The following is a 22,166-nucleotide window of genomic DNA, read 5'->3' on the forward strand; positions in this document are numbered from 1 at the left end:
TCTGGCAAACAATAGAACCCACCATTGTCATCACTCATCAACAAAGAATACATTAGATAATGGTTTTAGACTTTTAGTACATATTATTATTTCTTTCAATTCTTCTTATCTTTCTGAAAAGGAAATTTATATACCTAGTAAACATGATAATCATGATTAATATAAGACCAAAAACAATAATAACAATAATAATAAATTGGCAGAATAATAATAATTAATAATGGTAGTACTACTACTTACATATAAATCACAATACTTTTAAAACTGAAAAATTAAACCAAAAAAACAAAGGGAATACATCTAGTGGCTTATATTACATTATTATAAAGTACAAATTAATCCACCAAAACTCCCAACAAAAAAAACCTCTAAAACTCCTAATATATTACTCTCATAATCTCATTATTACTAAAGATAAAACCCTCTAACTTACCTATATCCAACAAAAATTAAAAAAAAAAAGCTTCTAAAACTCCTAATATATTACTGTAATTATTACTACTAAATACCATCTTAAACAATTTCTTACTCTTACTAAAGATAAACCCACTAATTTTACCTATATCCAACAAATTTCCCCTGTTTCACATTGGAAGAAGTGAAAATCAGCTCTAAATCAGGAGGCTGAAAAAACCCACCTTTTGGTGGAAGAACAACTGACTTATTTGCATAAACTCTCTTCTTTCTCGGAGGTGGAGGACATACCAATGCTGCCGGAATTTTACCATGCCTCGGCGTCCGGCAATCTGACTCGAACTCAAACTCGAACTCGACTCGAACATTCTCTTTTCCTTCCATTTACACAAACAGGTATTGGAGAATTGCACAAAATAATAATGTAGCAATCAACTAAGCAAGTGTAGTATTTTAGTGTGTATGGAGTAAAAAAATTTATGGGTTTATAATATGAATAGAAGAAAATGAGGGTTTTGGTATAAATAGGAAAAAAATTGGAATTGGCGGGAAAATGTGAATGAATTGAGTTTGTGGGCGTGGCTAACTTATAGGGCAAGCTGTATGAAGAGAGTTTAGAAAAATAGTAATAAAATACTTAAAAAAGATGTGGGGGATATTTTTTGAGATGCATAGAATATTAGAATCAAAACTTATGGCGGAAGAATGAAATAAGGGGGGAAGTATTTTAGGCGGGAAAGTTTGATTCCTTTGAACGAGGGAGGTTATTATTTATTTTCATTTAGTTTTGGGAGTAATTGAGGTGGGCCATTATGACTTTATGAGAATGAGACATTGGTTTTAGAAATGGAGCACTTCGAATTGCCAAACCATAAGCCACAGAGTTGGGTCGAGCCGTCGAGGAGACAATTTGCTATGGGCATATATATATAAATAAAATGATGTTTCGGCCTAATGATTAAGATCGAGATGCTGTAAGTTATACGTTACAGGTTCGAATCTTTTCTCTCTTTTTTGTACTTTCTACGGCTTTCATGTTTAGGCGATTTAGGTTATATTTTGCTTAACTTATTAAAATAAGTTAAGTTCAGCAAAAATAAGTTAAATTCAGTCAAAATAAGTTCAACAAAGATCTATTCTAAGTTTCAACAAAAATTAGTTCAGTTTCAATAAGTTCAGCAAAGATAAACAAAAATAAATAGAGTTAAGCAAAAATTAGTTGAGGAGAACAGAGCCACAATAGTGGATAATAATTATGGTTCATTCATTTCACTTAAACTTATTCAAATTGAAGTTTGTAGAGTTGATTGGACATGATTATTAGTTCTAATCTTATCTTATATTAAGATGTTATTAGACCTGATTAATTCTAACTAAACTTTATCATCTTTGATTTTTTTTTATGGGATGAAGATAGCATACAGTTAATGTTTGTTTGAAAAACCTAATGTGTTTAGAGCATTAATTATTGACCATTGATTAACATTGATGATCGATAAATTGGAATATGTACGTAACAACTTTAATGTAACTTGTCGTTCAATCAATTTATCCTAGGGACATGCATATAAAAAGATCGCAATCGGGGAATTACTTATTTTTGTAGTGGGTAAATTACTTATCTTATCGACTATAAATAGTTGATATTTGGATAATACATATTGAGACGAATTGAACAATAACTCACGTGATCATATATTTCCTTAACTACATATCAAAAGTGATAATCAAAATCATGTATGTGAATAATATCAAAAGTCGAAACGAATAAATTAATAAAAACTAAAGAGAGTACTATTTTCAGTTTTATTTTGCGCAAAAGTATCTAATGGATTTCCTTCCTTTTGTGTTAAGTACTTCACGTTTTAGATCCACTATATCTAAGGGCATGTTCTCCCCAGCTTATTTTCAGTTCAGTTCAATTCAGTTCAGTTCAGATCAGTTCAGTTCAGATCAGTTCAGTTCAGCTCTTGACAATACTTTTACTCTCACATATCACTATTCAGTTCAATTTAGTTCACTTCAGTTCAGATCAGATCAGTTCAGATCAGTTCAGTTAAATTCAGTTCAGTTCAGTCCAGCTGTTTTATGCCGAGGAGAACAAGCCCTAAGTCAAAGTCAAACCAACAAGGCAACACAAGTATCTATCCCATAGTATAGTACGTTTAGAAGTAAAATGAAGTATCTATCCCTTAGTGATGCCATAGTGGATCAATAATTTGTTACCGTTAGAGCATTGATAATACTTTTAAAAAAAATAAATGGTGGACATTGATTATTACTTGATTCAGCCCTATATAAATGATTACTTCAAAGCAATTATCACAAAGACTAATGTACAATATGAAACTCGTGAGTATGGGCATGAAACCCCCCCCCCCCCGGAGATGTATTTCAAAACTTGATGCTCCCTTTATATTATTTCAGAGTTTGACAATGATAATTATTGTAAAATTATAGTTAATTGAGTTTGTAGTTAATCGTTAAATATAGTAATTGGGGTTGATTAAAATGATGAGTTTTCTCATTTTCCCTAACAAAGTCTAAGGTTCAATTGCCTATCCAAACATTTAAGCGATGGGAAGGGGGTGGGGGTTTGAAATGGGCATATAGATGGGAGCACTATACAAGGGTTATCTGTTGAGATATAAACCCACTAGTTTTTATATGCACGCGATGCGTGCAAACATACGTACAAAATTATTTTTTTAGGAGATGAAAAAAATTAAATTAATTATTAATTATTTCTAATAAATTAGGAATATTTGAATTCTTGATGGTTTTTTTTTTGTAATATTTTTTTATTTTTTAAATTAATTAGGTAGTTTTCTTTTTTATTTTTTCATTAAAGGAAGTAGTTATAATAGAGATGTTATGAGGGTAAAATGGGGTTTCTAATATTTTGGTGTCCTACCCCTCTTCCCATATAGAATAGAGATAAACTAAAACTAAAATCCAAAATGAAAAATTCAAAAAGTTGCCCAAATAATCTAAGTTTTTGAATTATGAGTCTTAAGATTCGACTAATGAGTCTTCGATATTTGATTAATAGTCTACGGTTTGATACCAAATGTTTTTTAATCCATCGGTAAATATCCGCATCACGAGTTTGTGGACCAAACAAGGTTTTGCCTCACGACATCAAGGTCATGAGATTAAATCCATTTAGTGCTTTATGGGACTTTTCCTTATCATTCCATCACTCTCAATGATCAGTATGTCATGCAGAACTAACAGATAAAACTTGTAATGGGCCTCTGGGTGGGACGTTGTGCACAGCGCAACATTTTATAGATAAATATCAAGAAAAAAAATTATGGTTACATATATTATCAAGATTTGTTAAGTACAACTTATTTTCAATCATTATAAGAAAAATAAGTTTAGATAAGGATTGTAAAGCCTATTGAGTTAAGATAAAGTTGATTAGTTCAACAAAAATAAGCATAAATAATGCTTGACACACTCATAAAATAAGATCTAATAAGTTTACATATGGTTTAATAATGATCGACTAATAAATTTAGATCTTGGTAAGATAAATCAAAAGTCAATTAGAAACCCAAAAAAAATAAGACTTGCAATACATCCTAGATAAAGAATGAGATAAAACATCCATATTTTGACACATAATATCCAAAAGTTGAGACATTAAACCCTAAACTAAAATTTAAATCCAAAAGTAAAGATTCAAAAAGTTGTGCAGATAATATAAGTTTTTGAAGTGCGAGCCTCAAGCTTCGATTGATGAGTCTTGGATATTCGATTAATAGTCTACGATTTTGATACCAAGTGTTGTTTAATCCGTTGATAATTGTGTGTATCATGAGGTTGCGAATCAAAGAATTTTAGCATCACGACTTTAAGGTCATGAATTAAACCCATAAAGTACTTTTTAGGAGTGAGGATTCCTTATTATTCCCTCACTCATAACGAGTCTTGCATGTAAAGGTAGTTTCACTTTAGTATGGGTCTTTCTCATTAACTACATATAAAATACGAGGTTGTGGCCAACATAATCAAACTTTATTAGTGTTAATTTTTAGGTCCTTCCAAGAGTCATAAAAATGTGTGATTTCAAGCATATTTTCACATATTTTGATCAAATAAGCAGACTATGAAATATGAAAAAAATGTGAGAAGGAGCACTTAGTTTTAGGTTATATGAGGAACAATCCGAAGGCTCTGAGTCAATTTAGGGATAGAGATTCTTCATACCTTCCCTCTTATGTCTAAAGGTTTTTGCTTGTATATATAGTTTAGTCGCATGAACCTGTGTGGCTTTGTGATGTTCTAAGCTAGCAGGACACTTCTTAACCTAACAAATATTGTACTATATGTTTTTATTACCCATCCAAGATTTTAATTATGAGATGTGAGTCTAAGACTTTAGTTATACAACAAGAGTCTAAGATATTACAATCGTTAATAAAATTAGTGTTTATCAATGAATCCAATGTTTCCAAAAACATAATTTCAACCCACGAGTAAGATTTAAGACAACGATTTTTGTAGATAAAAAAAGTTATTATGTCCTTTTCTTTTAGACTTATTTTTAATTTAGTTCACTCAGTGTTTGGGAATCCGAATTTCATTTCAAATTTAGTATTTCAATTATTAGAAATTGAAATCAAGCATTTGAATTCCAATCCCAATTCCTAAAACTCGTTTGGTAAACATGGAAATTGAATTCCAAATCCAATTCCTCAAACTCGTTTGGAAACATGGGAATTGAATTTCAATTTGGGAGTGTGGTGGGATCGTCGACAGAAGAGGATGGAATAATGGGGAACTTAGAGGAGAAAGAAAATAGAATGAGAGAGAAATTGAAATGACAAGGTGAGGGGGTAGAATTTACACGACGTATTTTTAACTTGGTTGGAATTGACTCAATTCCAAATCCAATTCGATTGAGTACCCAAATAAGTGAATTGAAACAATTTCATCATTTCAAGCGAAGTGATGGTTTCCAAACATGCTCATTAATTTCGGCTCAGTTCTATTTGTTTCAATTTCTATCTATAATTCAGTTTAGCTCAATTCAATTCAGTTCATTTCAGTTCAGTTCAATTTAGTTGCGTTGAATTTCTCACATGGTCACATCTCAAAAGAACGCCCCCCAAATTCCTTCATTCTTTTTCTTTTCCAAAAGAGAAAAAAATCAGACTTGAGCTTAAAACCAGTGAAGCTTCAGCAAAAGGTCACTGTTTCTCTGAAGAAGAAATTCTTCACAAAACAACGAGAGAAAGGAGAGAGAAAGAGTAGAGAGAGAAAGAGAATGCCATTCATCAGCCAAATAGAACGACAAACTGACTACAGATTATTTCCTTCAACCTCTCCTATTGTAATCGATAATGGCGGCTCTTATTTTCGCATTGGGTATTTCCTAACCCTAATTTTTCAACTTCTGTTCTTTTTCTCCCATTTTCATTTACTTTTGCTCGATTAAGAAATTATTCGCTGATTTTGTTTTTGTTGTTTTTCAGATGGGCTGGTGAGTCTGATCCGCGCGTAATTTTTCGCAACATTGTTCAGAGACCTCGCCACAAATCCACAGGTTTTTTTATCTTTTATTTTCTTTGTATTAATGTTTATATAGTTTTTTTGGTGTAATTTTGAATTTAATTTGACATGTATGAAATGCGGAGTTTTGTTAATGTAATTGGACGCATGAATTGTATAATTAAGTTAACTGTCACTTATATTAACTGAAATGATCTTATACATAGTATTGTCAGAGCCAGTGTTACCTAATTCGCTATCTAATTCGCCTTTCGAATTCGCCAATTCGCCCAAAATGAGCCAAAAATTAACTAAAACGACCACAATTCGCTTTTCTCAATTCGTAATTCGCAGGTTAATTAGGGAATTAGGTAACACTGGTCAGAGCAATGAAACGTATACACAGATTTTCGGTTTAATGCTTAAATTAGAGCTATAGTAGATACTCTATTTTGCTTGCTTTTGGATTGTGTAGGCCTGTTTTAACAATTAAGTTGTTGATCATGCAAATTATGATGTGTGTATGTGTTACGTGTGTGACAACTGCTGTTGACTCGTTTGGTGCTGTTTGCTATGCCAAGGTGTTCTTTTGAGCAAATTTCTGGTGGATATTCATGCTCGAATTTTCACTGGTCAGGATATGTGCTTGTGAGTCGTGCCTGTGCGTATATCTGCATGTGCCTGTGTTTTTCTGAAATATGTTGTTGGGTGTGGCATCATCTTCCTATTTCAAGATTTTTCCATGTCGAGTGTTATGTGACCGTTTGGCTGAACTTCTGTTGCAGGGGAAACTGTCAGTGTCGTTGGTGATCATAATACTGCATTACTGAGATATTTTGACTGTACTCGTTCAGGACCGCGATCAGCTTTTGATAACAATGTTGTCTATCAGTTTGATATAATGGAATACGTAAGCTAAACTATTTTTTTTAGCTATCTATTTTCTTGTAACAAATTCCTCTAGCTAGATTATCACGTAGACAATACTTCCTCCATTTCTTATTAAGTGACTGAGAAAGAAATGGCTAAAATTTTAAGAAACTTAGTGAGAGAAAGTTGGGGACCAATGATATAAAAGAAAGAGACTTTTGGGTTGGGAGTTTTCTAGAAAAAGGGAACTTTTTTTGCCATACAGAAGTCACTTATTGTGACATTTCCAAATAAGGGAAGTCAGTCACTTAAAAAGAAATGGAAGAAGTAGTTGTTAATTGACAATGATTTTGCTTTGTCTTCACTTGCTGTCGTACTGATTTAGTTGATTTGCAAGTGAGTAGGCTAGTTAATCAGTCTCCAGTTAATGATATTCTCTTATACCATGCTTTCCCTGTATCTTGCTAAGTGAATATTAGTGCTCTGTAATCACTTAACACTTGACAATAAATGCAATTACATTTATCTGGTATTACAACTCGAAGGAAGAAGGTAAAAAAGTCCTATACTCAGCGTGAATTTTGAAAGTATATGGAAGAAAATTTTATGGTTTGTAAGATATGAAGTTTGCTTTACAGCTACTTGTGCTGTTTTGATTGGATTTTTAATGTTTTGATACATGACGCCTATCTAAACTATTTACTCATCTTGCCATCTATGACCTTGATCTATCTATTTAGCTTGACGGTTGTATGAACTATTCTTGATTTCATTCTTGGTTATGTTTGTGATCTTCCTGTGTGGCTTTTACTTTGATAAGAACAAAGAGTATTGTCAATTACTGTACACCTGTATTGGTTTAGACTTTGAGATTGCTCCCATGAGGAATCACAACCTGGTTATCATGTTGACATTTGGTCGATCTCCTATCTTGGTTTTATCTGGCCTTAATCTTATCACATAGTATGTAATTTCTGTGTTATTTGGTGATATATGTGAGTTGTGACTTGTGAATGCCCGAATCTTTTCAAATTCTCAAATGTGGCTTACCATCTACCTAACTTACAAATTTCTTTTATGTGCGTGTTTGCTCGACTTGAGGATCAGAAACCTGTTATACATTCTAGACCATTTTATTGACTTAAGTCTGTCATTTCATCAATGCATTTGCTGTTGCCTTGCTTTTCCAGATTCTTGACTTTGGATTTGACCGTTTGGGCGTCAATGGGACTGAGGTATGATGATTGTTTTCATGCTCATTACTTAATTACCCAGGTGTTTTTTTATTGTCTCTTTTGGTAATTATGTTGTGTTGTTTGTCCATGTTAATTTGTTTAATTTTCTGTTTTATTTCAAGAAGTAAATGTTGCAAGGGAGAGCCCAAGTGCCCAACTATGGCAGGTTTGCTATCAATAATTCCAACTATCAATTAAGTCAAAATAACCCCAACTATTGCTTGTGCCTCCAAAAATTACTCTGATAATTCAAGTTCAACCACCCTACCGTTGCTCCATTCCTTTTTCTCATGAACCCAACCACTCTCATCCTAGCCTAGCTCAATTCCTTCCTCAAACAAAACCCAACCACCTTCATCCCTAATTTGCAGCATAGCCATTACCTCTTTCAGATTTCCTCTAACAAGACATATAACACACTAAGAGAAAGATAAGAGAGAAAATTTTGCCAAGCTGAAAATATGAAAGGGGGATCTCGGGTCACCAAGCTCAGATAAGGGATAAGAAGTAGACGCCAGAGGTAGGGAAGGAAAGGAATTGTTGAAGAGGGAGAAGGGGATCCGAAGGGGAAAGAGGAGAATGTAAGTGGGAAGGGGAGTGGAGAGGATTGGGCTTTAGACATTTAGTGCATGGGAACAATGAGCAGAGGTGATGAAGAGGGAGTCTAAGTTGCCAGAAAAGGGGAAGGGGAAAGGGTTAGAGGTTGCCTGAAAATTGGAAGTGGAGCCACTGGTGAATGGGAGCGGGAAGAAGGAGATGGGGTTGGGAGTTGTGTTGAGAGTGAAAATTAGGTGAATAATTAAAACAACATAAAGAGAAAAAAGTAGCCAATCACAATATGCCACATAACCTACCAAACTGTTCTTTTTAGTTTATGGGAACATTTTGGGAAGACGTCCCCAGTCATTGAGATTTTTTAAATTGAGTCATAATTTGGATTGTATAGGGTTCGTTTCTTCATGTGAATGAACTTATTGAAACTTATTTATACTTATCTGGACTTATTTTCCAGAAAATTTTTAAAGGTGAAGAGAACACATTCTAAAACGGAATGGCCATAGTTGGATTAATTGATATTAAATTTTCTCTAAATTAATGCATGCTTCAATGGCTGTGGTGGTATGTTTGTGCTTGATTTGGGACAAGGGAATTGTCTATAGCAAACTTTCATCTTTTTGTGGCATGTATAAGGCACTTGGCATCAATTCCGTGCATAAAGTTGTGGTAGTCATCCTGTGTGTTTGTGTTGTTATTGATGCTTTGGCCCTTGTGCTGTTGTAGTGTATAAGGGTATATGGTGCCCTTTGTTGTATAGCAGAAGAAGGGGCGGATCTCTAAAGTTGATTCAAATAAGTGAAACCTGGTTATTTCTAGTGGTATATAAATGGGGTTTTCTTCCATTCAATGATGTTTCTTACCAGAATGCCTTTATGAATTCTCCTCTAAATTTTGTGATCCTCCCTCAACTCTTTTATGAACTTTCTGGCACTCTTGGCTCCAGCTCCAGCTCCTCCTCAATTATGAGGTATTGCCAAAACTAATTTCATTTTTAGTGGTTCACCTTTGAGGCTCTGACCAAGTTTGTTACTTCAAAAAGAGAAGATCAAATTTGGGACTTCAGTGAGGAATGTGATATTAAAAGGAGAGGATCACTGTGACATGAGGTCAGTGAGGGCTTGAGGGGTTTATGTTAATGTTTGAATGATGTTTACTGTAAGAACGAGTGGAGTAAGATTTTATATGTAAAAGGCTCCATGAAGCTTTTCCTTGGGAACAACCGAACAAGTGAACAACCTGTTATATCACCAATTCACCATATACCTGTTTGAGACGATTATGCTTGTCACGGATTTAAGAGACTAAATCTCTTGTTGCAAACTGAAGGTCTCATTATCTCATATATAGCTGTTTTAGCTGTTGCAATATTCTATGCTAAGTTGCATATGTAATAACTTCTGCTCTAAATTTGACACCATTACAATTGCAAAACATAATATTGGTACATACTCGACTGAAAATTGACTGAATTTTACTGTATCCATCTTTAATTGAACTTGACACTGTATTCTGACTTTTCGTTTTGAGGACAGTGCAGGTTGATCATCCTGTATTGATCACAGAATGCCCATGCAATCCACTTCCGTCACGTTGTAGAATGGCAGAGCTTCTTTTTGAATCTTATGGAGTTCCTTCTGTGGGTATGGGAACCACCTATTACCTTCTATATAGATATGTTTGTCGCCTACTAAAGAAACATTTTTTTAACTGTGATTCTTTTGATATAAAGGCGGTTTGTATTTCTAATGTACCTCAACTTCATTGCTCCTCATTTTGAGTTTTCTGATAGTAAACTTTTACAAGTATGACTCAGTTACCTCTTTGTTCTCCAACTTTAGACTACTTCTTGTGAGAGAAAGGTGAGGCCTAACCCTTGTCTCCTTAGTTCACTGAGTACTTCTTTCCTTTTCAGCATTTGGTGTTGATGCTGCATTTAGCTACACATATAATCAGCGACTTGGTATTTGTGATAAGGATGGCCTTGCTATTTGCTCCGGATTCAACACTAGTCATGTCATACCAGTAAGTGTAGCCGTTTCTTTCTTTCTTTCTAATTTCACAAAGGCCCGTGAAATCTTTTTTCAACTGCTGACAATGTTAACTTGTGTGTGACTCCAAATATTATGATTTGTTCAAGTGAGTATTTGGCCAGTTCCTGCAAACGGATTTGGCCTGATGAGCCTTCTTATTCAACATGCATTAGAGTATTTAACTAGTGGAAGACGGTCTTTGGAAAGTGCCTCAAATGATGCTCCAAAACCATGTTAAAAGATCACGTTGCATCACTGAATTGATCCTCTATTCCATCACAGAGTATCTTCGGTTATTTACCCAATGAAACATAGATGTTGGGCTATTTAACTTCTCTATGACATATAATATGTATTTATTACTCATTAATTTATCTTGTAATACCAATTCACCAATTACTTATGACTGTTTTGAATATCAATGCAGTGAATGGTATGCTCAATCTAAATAAAAATAGAAAAATGAGAATTCCCCTTTCTGATTGCCTGATTAGAACCCCACTTCTGTGCTTGACATAGTTGCATTCTGGCACTAGGTGGTTTCCCAAACATTCTTTTCTACAATTCTTATTCATTTCCTTAACATATCCTATGATATCAAAATTGAGTGTGTTATTTTTCTGATAAAGTTGTCTTATAGATTAGTGCAACTGAAAGTCTGAACCAGTGAGGATTTAGATCCTAGTGTGCTGTGCAAATATATTTTGTCACATTTTTTTTGTTTTAATAAAATATACATGACGATTATAAAAGAAAGCGAAAAACATGCCCGCCTCATTCTATTTATCGTGCTCTGAGTTTAAGGAAGGAATACTGATACAGAATATCTTCATCTTCCATCTCCCTTTGCTCATTTATAGTATATTGTGAACATTTTTTATAGGATATATATTGAAAAATAACAATATACTACCTCCGTTTCTTAATAAGTGCAACGCTTTTCTTTTTTGGAATAGTCATAATAAGTGCAACCAAGCTCAAAATGGTAAAAAAAGTTCAATATTATTACAAATATGCCACCAAAAAGCAAGAGGGGACCACAACTTTTTTGTTTGATCACTTGAATTACTCTACTTTATTGTAGTCCCAACTTTCTCTCTCTACATTCCTTGGTATCCCCCCACTTTCTCTATGTTGCACTTATTAAGAAACGGAGGAAGTATAACCGGATGTATTATTATCATCATCACCCTTGACAATATAATTGTAATTAACAACTGTCTTGTTCCGTCTACTCATGTCCACCCTCTGAAAGTTTCATTCAGTTTTATGGTTGAATTCGTAACTAAACACTTCTAATATGTAAAATGAATTTCTAAATTATTTTGAAAAGCTTAGTTAGATTGTTGAGAATTTAATCAAAGTATAAATAGGGATTGAACCACATTGAAGGGTGACCCAAACAAGATGTAAAGCTTGAAGATGGTCTATTTCAATTATTGCAATTAGGGCCTACGGATGGTTATATGAATCATGTCTCCAAACAGGAGGTTGTATGCAAAATATTCATGATAAAGATAAGATTGCTTGTGAAATTTTTACTTACTAAGAGCATCTACATACTTGCAAGTTGCAAGAGTATATTTGTTAATGATGGTTAAACTTTTGATGTTTACCTTTGTGTTTTTTTGCTTATGGTTAATGTAAATCTGTTTTCAGTTTGTTGAAGGAGAGCCTGTTTTTGAAGCGTGTTGCCGAAGTAATATTGGTGGGTACCATGTTACTGATTACATGAAGCAGCTTCTTTCACTGAAATATCCACAGCACCTGTAAGCATACTCATATCTTTTTGGGATTGAACTTAGAGCTCAGCTTTCTATTTGACTTATTTTCTCGTCATGTCATCTGTGTTAGGGCTAAGCTTACTTGGGAGAAAGTTGAAGACCTGAAGATGGAGCATTGTTACATCGCGCAGGACTATGCTTCAGAAGTTAAATTGTTTCAGGTAACTTGCTCTCTCTCTCTCTCTATCTTTTTTTTTACAGGTTACCTAAACTGGTATCTGTGTATCTGGAAATAATGTGTAGTCCTGTAACAGAATGAAACAAAAGAAGCCCAAGAAAAGACTAGGTGTTGGCAACTTCCATTCACTCCTCCGCCACCTGAGGAGAAACCTTCTGAAGAGGAGATTGCAAGAAAGGCTGCCATCAAGGAGAGACAAGGTCAACGTTTGCGAGATATGGCTGAGGCAAAGAGGGCATCACGAATTAATGAATTGGAAAATGAGTTGCGTGGCCTGGACTTTCTTTTGAGGCAACTGGAGAAAGTAGATGAGAATGATGTTCCTGCTTTCCTTTCAGATACTGGCTATGTCTCTAAACAGGAAATAGAAGCCGCTGTTGCAAAAGTGAACCAATCTTTGCGAAAAGCTAAGCGTGAACAAGTTGAACTGGGGGAAAAGGCAGACGCAGCAACTGCGGAAAAGTTTCCACTTGTTGACATTCCTGATAATATGCTGACCCAAGAGCAGGTTTGCTTTAGTGTTATCAGTATTGTGCGCTGTGTTAGCTGCTGTTGCTGGACTTGTTGAATTATTGTCTGGCTGAAATTTAAATTTGGAATAATGTTATTTCTTTTAACCTGGAACTTTTTGGTACCTTTTAATCTTTTATATCATTATCTGCTGGTTGAACTATATGGTGAAATTTATTATTCTGAAAGCTCAATGCCAAAAGTAGTCATACTCTGGTATCGTATTCGGGATCTTCTCAGGATTGCTGCTTAATTAAGAACAGCTGGTCCTTGCTGTCGATCTGATTATGTTCACCTTTTTTTTCCTTGAAAGAGATTATATTCAATTTTTTTTTTCCTTTAAAGAGATTCTATTCAATTTTTTTTTTTCCTTGGAAGAGATTATATTCAATTTTTTTTTTTTGCTTGAAAGAGACCATATTCAATTCTATTTTCCTTGAAAGAGATTATATTCAATTTTTTATATCCACTGTTAGTTACTGTTTTATTGCAGTTGAAGGAGAAGAAGAAGCAGATCTTTCTCAAGACTACAGCTGAGGGCCGTCAGCGAGCTAGACAGAAACGTGCTGAAGAGGAACTAGAAAGAGAGAAGCAAAATCAACTAGAGGAAGAAAAGCGTTTGTATGTTGCTACCATTCTTTTTCTTTGTTTTAACAGTTACCTTTTTTCTTGTCTGAGTAGAAATCAATACCTAACTAATTGTCTTATAAAGTCAACTCACCTGAGGGGATTGTCAATTCACACCGAATTCTAGGCCCTCCAGGTGTATTAGCTGTAATACATTTCTACAAATATGTATGATCTACAAAGTCTCTTAGGCTCCATTATCACATTTGAACTAGCTTTGATATAATTGTACTATGAACCCTATATGAGAGAGCTAGCAAGAACAGCAGTCAAGTTACTTTTCATATTCGAACTGTGCATTCTGCTATTGATCCATTGCAGAAGCTTGCTGAAAGCATTCTGCTCGATATAAACTTTAGCCTCATTAAGATCATAGTTAACAAAAGGTATAGAAAGGCTCAGGCAATATTTCCGCAATGACTTCCAAGGCAACCCGTAAATCTTTGCTAGCTTGAGTATCACTGCTAAGTAACTGTTTGCGCTGATATGATTCCATCATAGAGAGGACTGGAGGAGACTTTCAGCTATTTTCTTTGGTGAATTACGCCAATGTTATGAGCTCAGAGGATCATTAAAGAGACATGGTCCTTGCTGCTTACCTTCTAACAAGAATTCTGATATTGATAAAATTGTTCAAGGCAAATATTGTTCCGTTTGTTTCAGATTTCCCATACAGGGATTGAGAACAATTATCATTCTTTTTCGATGAGAGAAGAAGCAGAGAAGTTCAGAACTCGTAATAAGATCATATTCCTTTGTGTTCTGATATCATGACAGTTCATGAAGGGTGAACACCTTTTCTGCTCCAGATTAGAAAAAGGGTGATTTTGTCTTTGTATGTGACTTTGCTTTCATCAAACTCAGTTTTACTACAAACTCAAAATATTGCATGATTTATCTCGGTAAAATTTGTACAGTTGTATACCTTGGGGGAACACCAAGAGTATCCAATTGCTCTCATTATTATAACCTCGACGCGTCGTATGAGATTCACAGTTAAGTCGTCGCGTGTATCAAGCTTTCATATTAATCTGCTATCTAGTTGAACATTTTAATGAGCGATAGTCATGATTACTGCTGTGCTGCTTTTCGTCTATTTTTTTTTGTTTTTGTTTTTGTTTTTGGTGGGGTGGGGGGGGGGGGGGTGGGGGGGAGGGGAGGTACTTGGTCACTTCTCAATGAAATTTGGTCATATTCAGTACTTGAATTGCTACTGAATATCATTTTATCCGTGTTTCTCATTTTCATCTTTGATGCAGGGAAAACCCTGAGCTGTATTTAGGGCAGTTGCAAACCAAATACAAAGAGCTGTCAGAAAAAGTTGAACAGAAAAAACGATTAAAAACAAATGGAAACAACACGAATGGAAATAATACATCTGGTGGTGTCGGCCGCGGTGAGAGAATGAGTACTGCTAAGAAAGAGAGAATGCGCCTTTTAACAACAGCTGCCTTTGATCGAGGAAAAGGTGAAGACACTTTCGGCGCTAAAGATGAAGATTGGCAACTCTACAAACTAATGAGTAAAGATAATGATGATGACGATGAGGGTCCTGATCTAGATGAAGCAGAGTTAACACGTGTTTCTGCTAGACTTCAGGCAAGTCGATTGTCATGTTCAGTTTGATTATCTACTCCCTTCACAACCCCCTCCCTCCCCCAAGTAAATGAATAAATAAAGATAAATAAAGTTTTTTAGTGGTCATTTTCTTTTCAAATTGTTTTTACTTTTTTTTGTGCATTTTGAAAATGATGTTGCATTATCCTCATTTTCTCTATGCATTCTATGCACAGCTCCAGTATGAGCTATTTCTACTGGTTACTTGCTACTTCTCTGTGAGAACTCAACTTGGAAAAACATTCTGACAAGGAGGGAGTTAGATATTGTTAATGTGGATTTTGAAGGCACTCCAATAATATTTTATAGTTAATTCATTGCAGGAAATTGACCCAACTTTCACAGCAAAAGTAGACACTGGAGCATATCAAGCTGCTGATGTTCCACGTGCTCGTCCCCTCACAAAGGAAGATTTCCAGATTCTAATGGGGGTTGAAAGATTTCGATGCCCAGAAATTTTGTTCAACCCTAATTTAGTGGGGATTGACCAATCAGGATTGGATGAAATGGTTGGGATCTCTCTGAGGAGATTTTCACCCAAGGGTCAAGGTTTGGAGGAGAAGATGACAAGCTCCATATTCTTGACTGGTGGGAGTTGTCAATACCCGGGATTGAGTGAGCGCTTAGAAGCTGGAGTTCGTATGATTCGGCCATGTGGAACGCCTATAAAGGTGATTAGGGCAAATGATCCTGTTTTTGATGCATGGAGAGGGGCATCATCATATGCAGCTTCTTTGCATTTTCCAGAGCAAATTGTTAGTAAATATGATTATGAAGAGAAGGGGGAAGATTGGCTCAGGAGGTACAAGTTTAGGTATACTATATGACCAGTTGTGCACCAGATCAAGTGGTTCTCAGTAGGGGGTAATTTTTCTTAGTTGTATAAAGGACTTATTCTTCAACTAATTCTATTGTTGCAATCATACTAGTAGCTAGAAATTATGTTATAGCTAGACGTATTTTGCTTTATGAAGATCTAGTTTTGTCTATAGTTAGTTGCCAGGTTACAGATGCCCCACACACGGAAGCACAGAACTTTACAGTGTTCAATGTAATTGTTCTACTTTCAGCACCAGAAGTGGATTGTTGAGGTTCTCACTTATTTGACGAGGTGAAGTGTACCTCGTGTGATTGCGGACATTTGTATGTAGACTAGCTCTTTCTTTGTTCCCTCTCAGATGAAAGATTGATTCATTAATTGAAGAGTTACTCTCTCCGGTCTTTATTAATTTACCCGTTATTTTTGCACAAAGTTTTAGGAGAAACAATGTTGTGGGACATAGAAGGAAAGAGACTATTATTTTATGTTAAAGTTGAATGTATGTGATGGAAAGTTAGTGCTTCCATTTCAAAAATAGAAACAAAAGAAATGGGTAAACTAATAAGGGACATCCCAAAAAAGAATACGGGTAAACTAATAAAGACCGGAGGTAGTATATGACATATATAATAAACCAAGATTGCTTGATGGAGATGGAGATGGTGGTGAATTCACCTTATGACTTTGAAGTCACAAGTTCGAGCCTTGATTGGAGGTTGGGGTGGGGATGCGAGGAGAGAGGGAAGGGGGATGGAGGTTGGGGTGGGGTTGGGAGGAAGAAATTGAAGGGAAAAAGAGAGGGAAAGGGGGTAAAAAGAAATTCGTCGGAAAAATCAAGTCAATGTTGGAAAATGGTTGACGGGTTTGATCTGATAAGAAAATAGGGTTTAAATGTTGTTTCTCACAAAAAAAAAATGGTTATGCTAATATAAGATATAAATACACTATTTAAAATGGAAATAAGTTGTGAATTTATGAATTTTTTTTTGCATCAATCGATGTATTAAATGATCAATTAATGCAATTTATTTTCATTTTTAGCTTTTTATATACAGCCCTCAGAATTGCATATACCCTTTCTAAAAAAAAAATTATAAGGTTTATCATAAAATGACACTTTTAAGGTTGTTTTTAGAAAAAACTCAAAAAAAAAATCACAAATATACACATAAGAGTAAAATAAATAAAATAAAGGTTAGGTAGGCGGATCACACTGACAAACATAGCTCCAAAACCAGCTCCAAGTAACGGCTACTTACCTGTATAGGGGCTCACAACACTAAAAAAAAAAAGGAAAAAAAGGAAAAAAAAAGCTTCATATCACGAAATTCGACCGTTGGAGCAAAAACACACTCCTACCAAAAAAAAAAAAATTCTCACCTTTAAAATCTCAAAACCAAACCCTATTTTCACTTTACTTTCTCCATAATCTTCTTCTATCTTCTAAAATTCTATCTTCTATCTTCTTCCCTTAAACCCTTAAAAAAAGCCCTCTCTTTGCTTGGATTTAATTCATATATTGCGGAGAGAGTGGCATTTTCAATTTCACCAGGAAAAAAAAAAAATCCAATCTTTCAGTTGAGAAAAAAAAAACCCAGAAAAAATGGAGACAGAACAAAGAAGAAGAAGTGGGATAAATCTTCCATCTGGGATGTCTCAAACATCCTTAAAACTTGAAACTTATCGTTCAAATACCTCAAAATCATCAAATGAAACAACCCCATTTCGATCAAATCTATGTTTATCATCTCCAAGATCAATTTCATCTCCTAGATCAATTACTAGTCTTTCTTCAACAACTTCATCACCCACTTCAAAAAAATCAATTTGCAGTGACAGATTTATACCTTGCAGATCTTCTTCTAGGCTTCATACATTTGGGTTAATTGAGAAATCTTCTCCTAATAATAATAGTAATAGGAATAATAGTAATAATAGCAAAGAAGGAGGGAATCATGAGGCTTATACTAGGTTGTTAAAACAAGAGTTATTTGGTGCTGATTTTGTTTCTTCTCCTTGTTCTACTGCAGGATCACCTATGAGTAGTCCTAATAAGAATATGCTGAGGTTTAAGATGGAGTATTCTTCACCGAATTCGCCTTTCTCACCTTCAGGGCTCGGTCGTGATTCCGGGGTTTCTAGTGAGGTTTCTACTCCTCCTAAGCCTCCTAGGAAGGTTTCTAAGACACCCCATAAGGTAATTTTGAGGATTGTAGCATATTTTCATTTTTTGGTGTTTTTTTTGGTGATTGAATTGGTGGTTTTGGTTGTGCAATATTGCTTTTAAATGAAGTGGAATTTTGATATTGGCTAGGTTTTGTTAATTAGAAGGAGAGCTTTAATATATAAAACTAGATTCAAGTGCGCGCAATGCGTGCTTCGAGTTATAAAAAGATGTACAATAGTCATAGTATATTGACATCAAATTCAAGTGCGCGCAATGCGTGCTTCGAGTTATAAAAAGATGTACAATAGTCATAGTATATTGACATCAAATTGTAAAATATTTTTTAAAAATAAAGGGCATTTAAGGTAATTTAAGTGAACATCTAACTTCTCAAGAGTCGTCTTATATAATACTGATGGGTTAGATTTTTGATGGTAATGATAAAGAAGATTGATGAAGTTTTGAGTGTAATGAAAAATTATTTTAGATATCTTTAACACTGGTTTAATGAAGTTGCTATTGTGTTTTTGATTTAATGTGTCTACTTGAATGAGAAATGGAGCTAAGAGTTGTTTAGCTGATGATGAGATGCTGAAAAAATTATGTGAATTGTAGGTTTTGGATGCTCCATCACTACAGGATGATTTCTACTTGAACCTGGTTGATTGGTCATCTCAAAATTTGCTTGCGGTTGGACTTGGTACCTGTGTGTATTTGTGGAATGCAGCAAACAGCAAAGTAAGTATTTTGCTGATTAAGTCATGCACTTAATTTAAGTTTCAACTCCTTGCAACTTATGTATTTGTGCTGATCAATTATCAACCTCTTGAAAGGTTATTGTAATAAGCAGATGTAATTCACTAGTCACATAAGTGAAAATAGAATTTCATGTTACAATTCGATTGTGCTAAACAGGAACTGAATTTAGTGCATTTGAGCTTATTAAACAAAAGAAAAGAATGGTCACTGGTATGCTATAGTTTATAGGCATGGTACGTGCAACGGTGCAAGACTATTTTCTTGCTCGTTTGGAGGTTTCATGGTCTTGCGCGTGTACACCATAATATATAGTGAATTCCGTAAAACTTGAGACTGATTGATATACAGCTTAATTGTTAGCTGACTAGATCAATTCGAAATAGTTCAAGTTCTCAATGCCCTGCCAATCTCATAATTTCAAATTTACGCCTTCTCAAGCTGCCTCCTAGTTAGACAAATTGCTGTTTCGTGTTTGATTTTGGCTACAGTTTTCTGTTCTATACTCAAGTTGGTAGATATTCCATGTAATTTCAGGTGACAAAATTATGTGACCTGGGACCAAATGATGGTGTCTGTGCAGTTCAATGGACAAAAGAAGGTTCCTATGTTTCTGTTGGAACAAATAATGGTCAAGTTCAGGCAAGTGTTGTAATATTCAATTTAAGGAGGTGTTATAGTTGTCAAGGTAATTTAACAATGGTTGTTTTGTTTCAGATATGGGATGGAACTCAGTGCAAAAGGGTAAGAACATTGAATGGCCATCAAACAAGAGCGGGTGTTTTGGCATGGAGTTCGCGAATATTAGCCTCTGGTAGCAGAGACAGGAACATACTCCAACATGACCTTCGTGTCTCAAATGACTATGTCAGCAAGCTTTCTGGACATAAATCTGAGGTAATAATAAAGGAGCCAGTTTGTCGTTTCTATTGTTGAAGAATAGTCATGAAAATCGACCTAGGTTTCCCAACATTCTAAAGGAACTTGAAGAACTGATCACCTGTTAAAAAGGGGAAGGGGGGTGTTGTGTTACTCTGATTCAAGTACTAGTGTCGGACACGGATAAATATCGGATTTCTAATTATTTTCACAAAATTCTCCAATATTATGGCCAAAATGAGGTGTCGAAGTGCCCATATGGACAATGTCTATGTCTAAATGTTGACAATTTGAGACAGGTACACAGGAGGTAAATGAAGAGTATGAGTAACATGGGGGAATGTATGGGGGGGGGGCTACTGATCTATATAGTGACTTTGTTAAGGCAATTAGACGCTGACCAATTTAATTTCAGCTTGATTAGCAAAAGGAAAAATAGAACAGAAAGACTCGTTTAAGATCCCTTTTCCCTGAATAGGTTTAATTTGCTTATAATCATTAACAATATCATCATCAATGTAATTCTTTAGGTGTGTGGGTTAAAATGGTCTCACGATGATAGGGAACTCGCATCAGGAGGCAATGACAATCAGGTAAAAATTTGGTAGAGTTCAAACTTTAGAAGTTATAACTAGTTTTCACGGTGCAAGATGTTCTTGAAACTGACGGACTGCATATTTCATGAATATATCAGCTCTTGGTTTGGAACCAGCATTCTCAGCAGCCAATTCTGAAACTAACTGAGCACACAGCTGCTGTGAAAGCCATAGCTTGGTCACCCCACCAGAGCGGTCTTCTTGCTTCTGGAGGTGGTACTGCAGACCGTTGTATTAGATTTTGGAATACTACAAATGGGAATCAGATAAACAGTATAGATACAGGAAGTCAGGTATGTAAATTTTCAATATCCGATAATAGCTGTCACAAACCCACAATATACATTTGGAATTTGTATGATGACCTAAATTTTGGCATTAATTTGTTCTGAAGGTATGCAATCTTGCATGGAGTAAGAATGTAAATGAAATAGTTAGCACTCATGGGTATTCTCAGAATCAGATAATGGTGTGGAAGTATCCTTCACTTGCAAAGGTAAAAATCAGAAAAATTCAATCTTTCTGCTCTTTTTACTTGCATACAACTTTACAGCAAAATTCAGACTCTAATTGCACATGTATATATACAGGTTGCTACTTTGACAGGCCACAGCTTGCGAGTTCTGTATCTTGCTGTTTCTCCTGATGGTCAGGTAATACAGCTCTGTTGTTTGCAGGAAGGAAGTTTTCCAATAATTTCCATGATGGACTGCTCTTTAGTTGCATATATGGGTCAATATATCGGGTTCGGGTTTGATTTCGATTGTGCTTAAATATATAGGAAACATAGAATTACGGAATATGATAAATGAGTCAAATTGGGTTAGGTTCAGGTCAAAGAATTTCCATCGAATTGAGTATGATTGCGAAATCCTCGGTTATTCGACTGACAACCAGCAACTAATCACTATAGACATTGAGTCCTGTTGCCCTCTCCCTAACAGTATCTTGATTTTGCAGACGATTGTGACTGGAGCAGGAGATGAGACCCTAAGGTTTTGGAATATCTTCCCTTCTGTTAAAACACCGGTATGTATCTAATGTTGAAAGACTGCAGAAAAAACAGGATTTTGCATGAAATCAGACTGTTAACTTTTCTTTCTTCTTAAAAATTTCAGGCACCAGTCAAAGAAACTGGGTTATGGTCATTGGGACGAACCTATATTCGTTGAGATGTTCAGGTTATCTGTCCAAGAGTGAACGATGAGGTCCATGATTAATTGAATATAGCAGAGTGAGTAAATTTGTATAGTGGAATTTTGTATAGCCAGTACATTGGAAAGTTTCTCACACGAAAATATAGCCATGTATGTGTTGAGCATCTGTAGTATATACATATAATGTGACGAGTTTCTGCACAACGTATATATATTTACACACGATAATTCATTCATCAAAATCTTGCATTTCTCGTATGTACGTTTAGATTGGGATCAGCCGTTCCATCAATACTCAGAGATCCTACTCTTCAAACTACCATTACATTATGAACACGGCTAAATGTAATACAAGTTCACCAATAGTTAATCATCCTGTGAATACTCAGAGATCCTACTCCTCAAACTATGTTGAAAAAAGGCCAAATGAAGAACACTAGGTGGAGCCAAGACCAAGTCTAATTAA

General features: G+C 35.1%; 3 protein-coding genes across 6 annotated transcripts; 2 read left to right on the forward strand and 1 right to left on the reverse strand.

Moving 5' to 3' along the window:
* Positions 1 to 208: 208 nt before the first annotated feature.
* Positions 209 to 992, reverse strand: LOC125495238 (cyclin-dependent protein kinase inhibitor SMR4-like). The gene has a single exon (XM_048639892.2). The coding sequence runs from the start codon at positions 796 to 798 to the stop codon at positions 556 to 558; it is 243 nt and encodes an 80-aa protein (XP_048495849.1). The 5' UTR covers positions 799 to 992; the 3' UTR covers positions 209 to 555.
* Positions 993 to 5,551: 4,559 nt separating this feature from the next.
* Positions 5,552 to 16,241, forward strand: LOC104904309 (actin-related protein 5). 4 transcript variants are annotated; one of them, XM_010692537.4, is made up of 12 exons: positions 5,552 to 5,793; positions 5,901 to 5,971; positions 6,702 to 6,826; positions 7,977 to 8,021; positions 10,117 to 10,219; positions 10,492 to 10,601; positions 12,269 to 12,378; positions 12,464 to 12,554; positions 12,648 to 13,079; positions 13,575 to 13,702; positions 14,968 to 15,307; positions 15,649 to 16,241. In XM_010692537.4, the coding sequence occupies exons 1-12, from the start codon at positions 5,693 to 5,695 to the stop codon at positions 16,150 to 16,152; spliced, it is 2,160 nt and encodes a 719-aa protein (XP_010690839.2). In that variant the 5' UTR covers positions 5,552 to 5,692; the 3' UTR covers positions 16,153 to 16,241. The 4 variants fall into 4 exon arrangements, with proteins under 4 accessions (XP_010690839.2, XP_057248802.1, XP_057248803.1 ...); XM_057392819.1 differs by lacking the exons at positions 5,552 to 5,793; positions 6,702 to 6,826 and having other exon boundaries at positions 5,910 to 5,971; XM_057392820.1 differs by lacking the exons at positions 5,552 to 5,793; positions 6,702 to 6,826 and having other exon boundaries at positions 5,956 to 5,971; positions 10,112 to 10,219.
* A 1,216-nt stretch (positions 16,242 to 17,457) lies between these two features.
* Positions 17,458 to 21,942, forward strand: LOC104904293 (B-type cell cycle switch protein ccs52B). The gene is made up of 10 exons (XM_010692510.4): positions 17,458 to 18,342; positions 18,928 to 19,050; positions 19,606 to 19,710; positions 19,786 to 19,965; positions 20,478 to 20,540; positions 20,642 to 20,836; positions 20,938 to 21,039; positions 21,134 to 21,196; positions 21,504 to 21,572; positions 21,662 to 21,942. Exons 1-10 carry the CDS (start codon positions 17,749 to 17,751, stop codon positions 21,713 to 21,715), a joined length of 1,548 nt encoding a protein of 515 aa, XP_010690812.2. The 5' UTR covers positions 17,458 to 17,748; the 3' UTR covers positions 21,716 to 21,942.
* Positions 21,943 to 22,166: the final 224 nt, after the last annotated feature.

Source organism: Beta vulgaris, chromosome 2, assembly GCF_026745355.1.
Source record: "Beta vulgaris subsp. vulgaris cultivar EL10 chromosome 2, EL10.2, whole genome shotgun sequence".
Lineage (NCBI taxonomy): Eukaryota > Viridiplantae > Streptophyta > Magnoliopsida > Caryophyllales > Amaranthaceae > Beta > Beta vulgaris.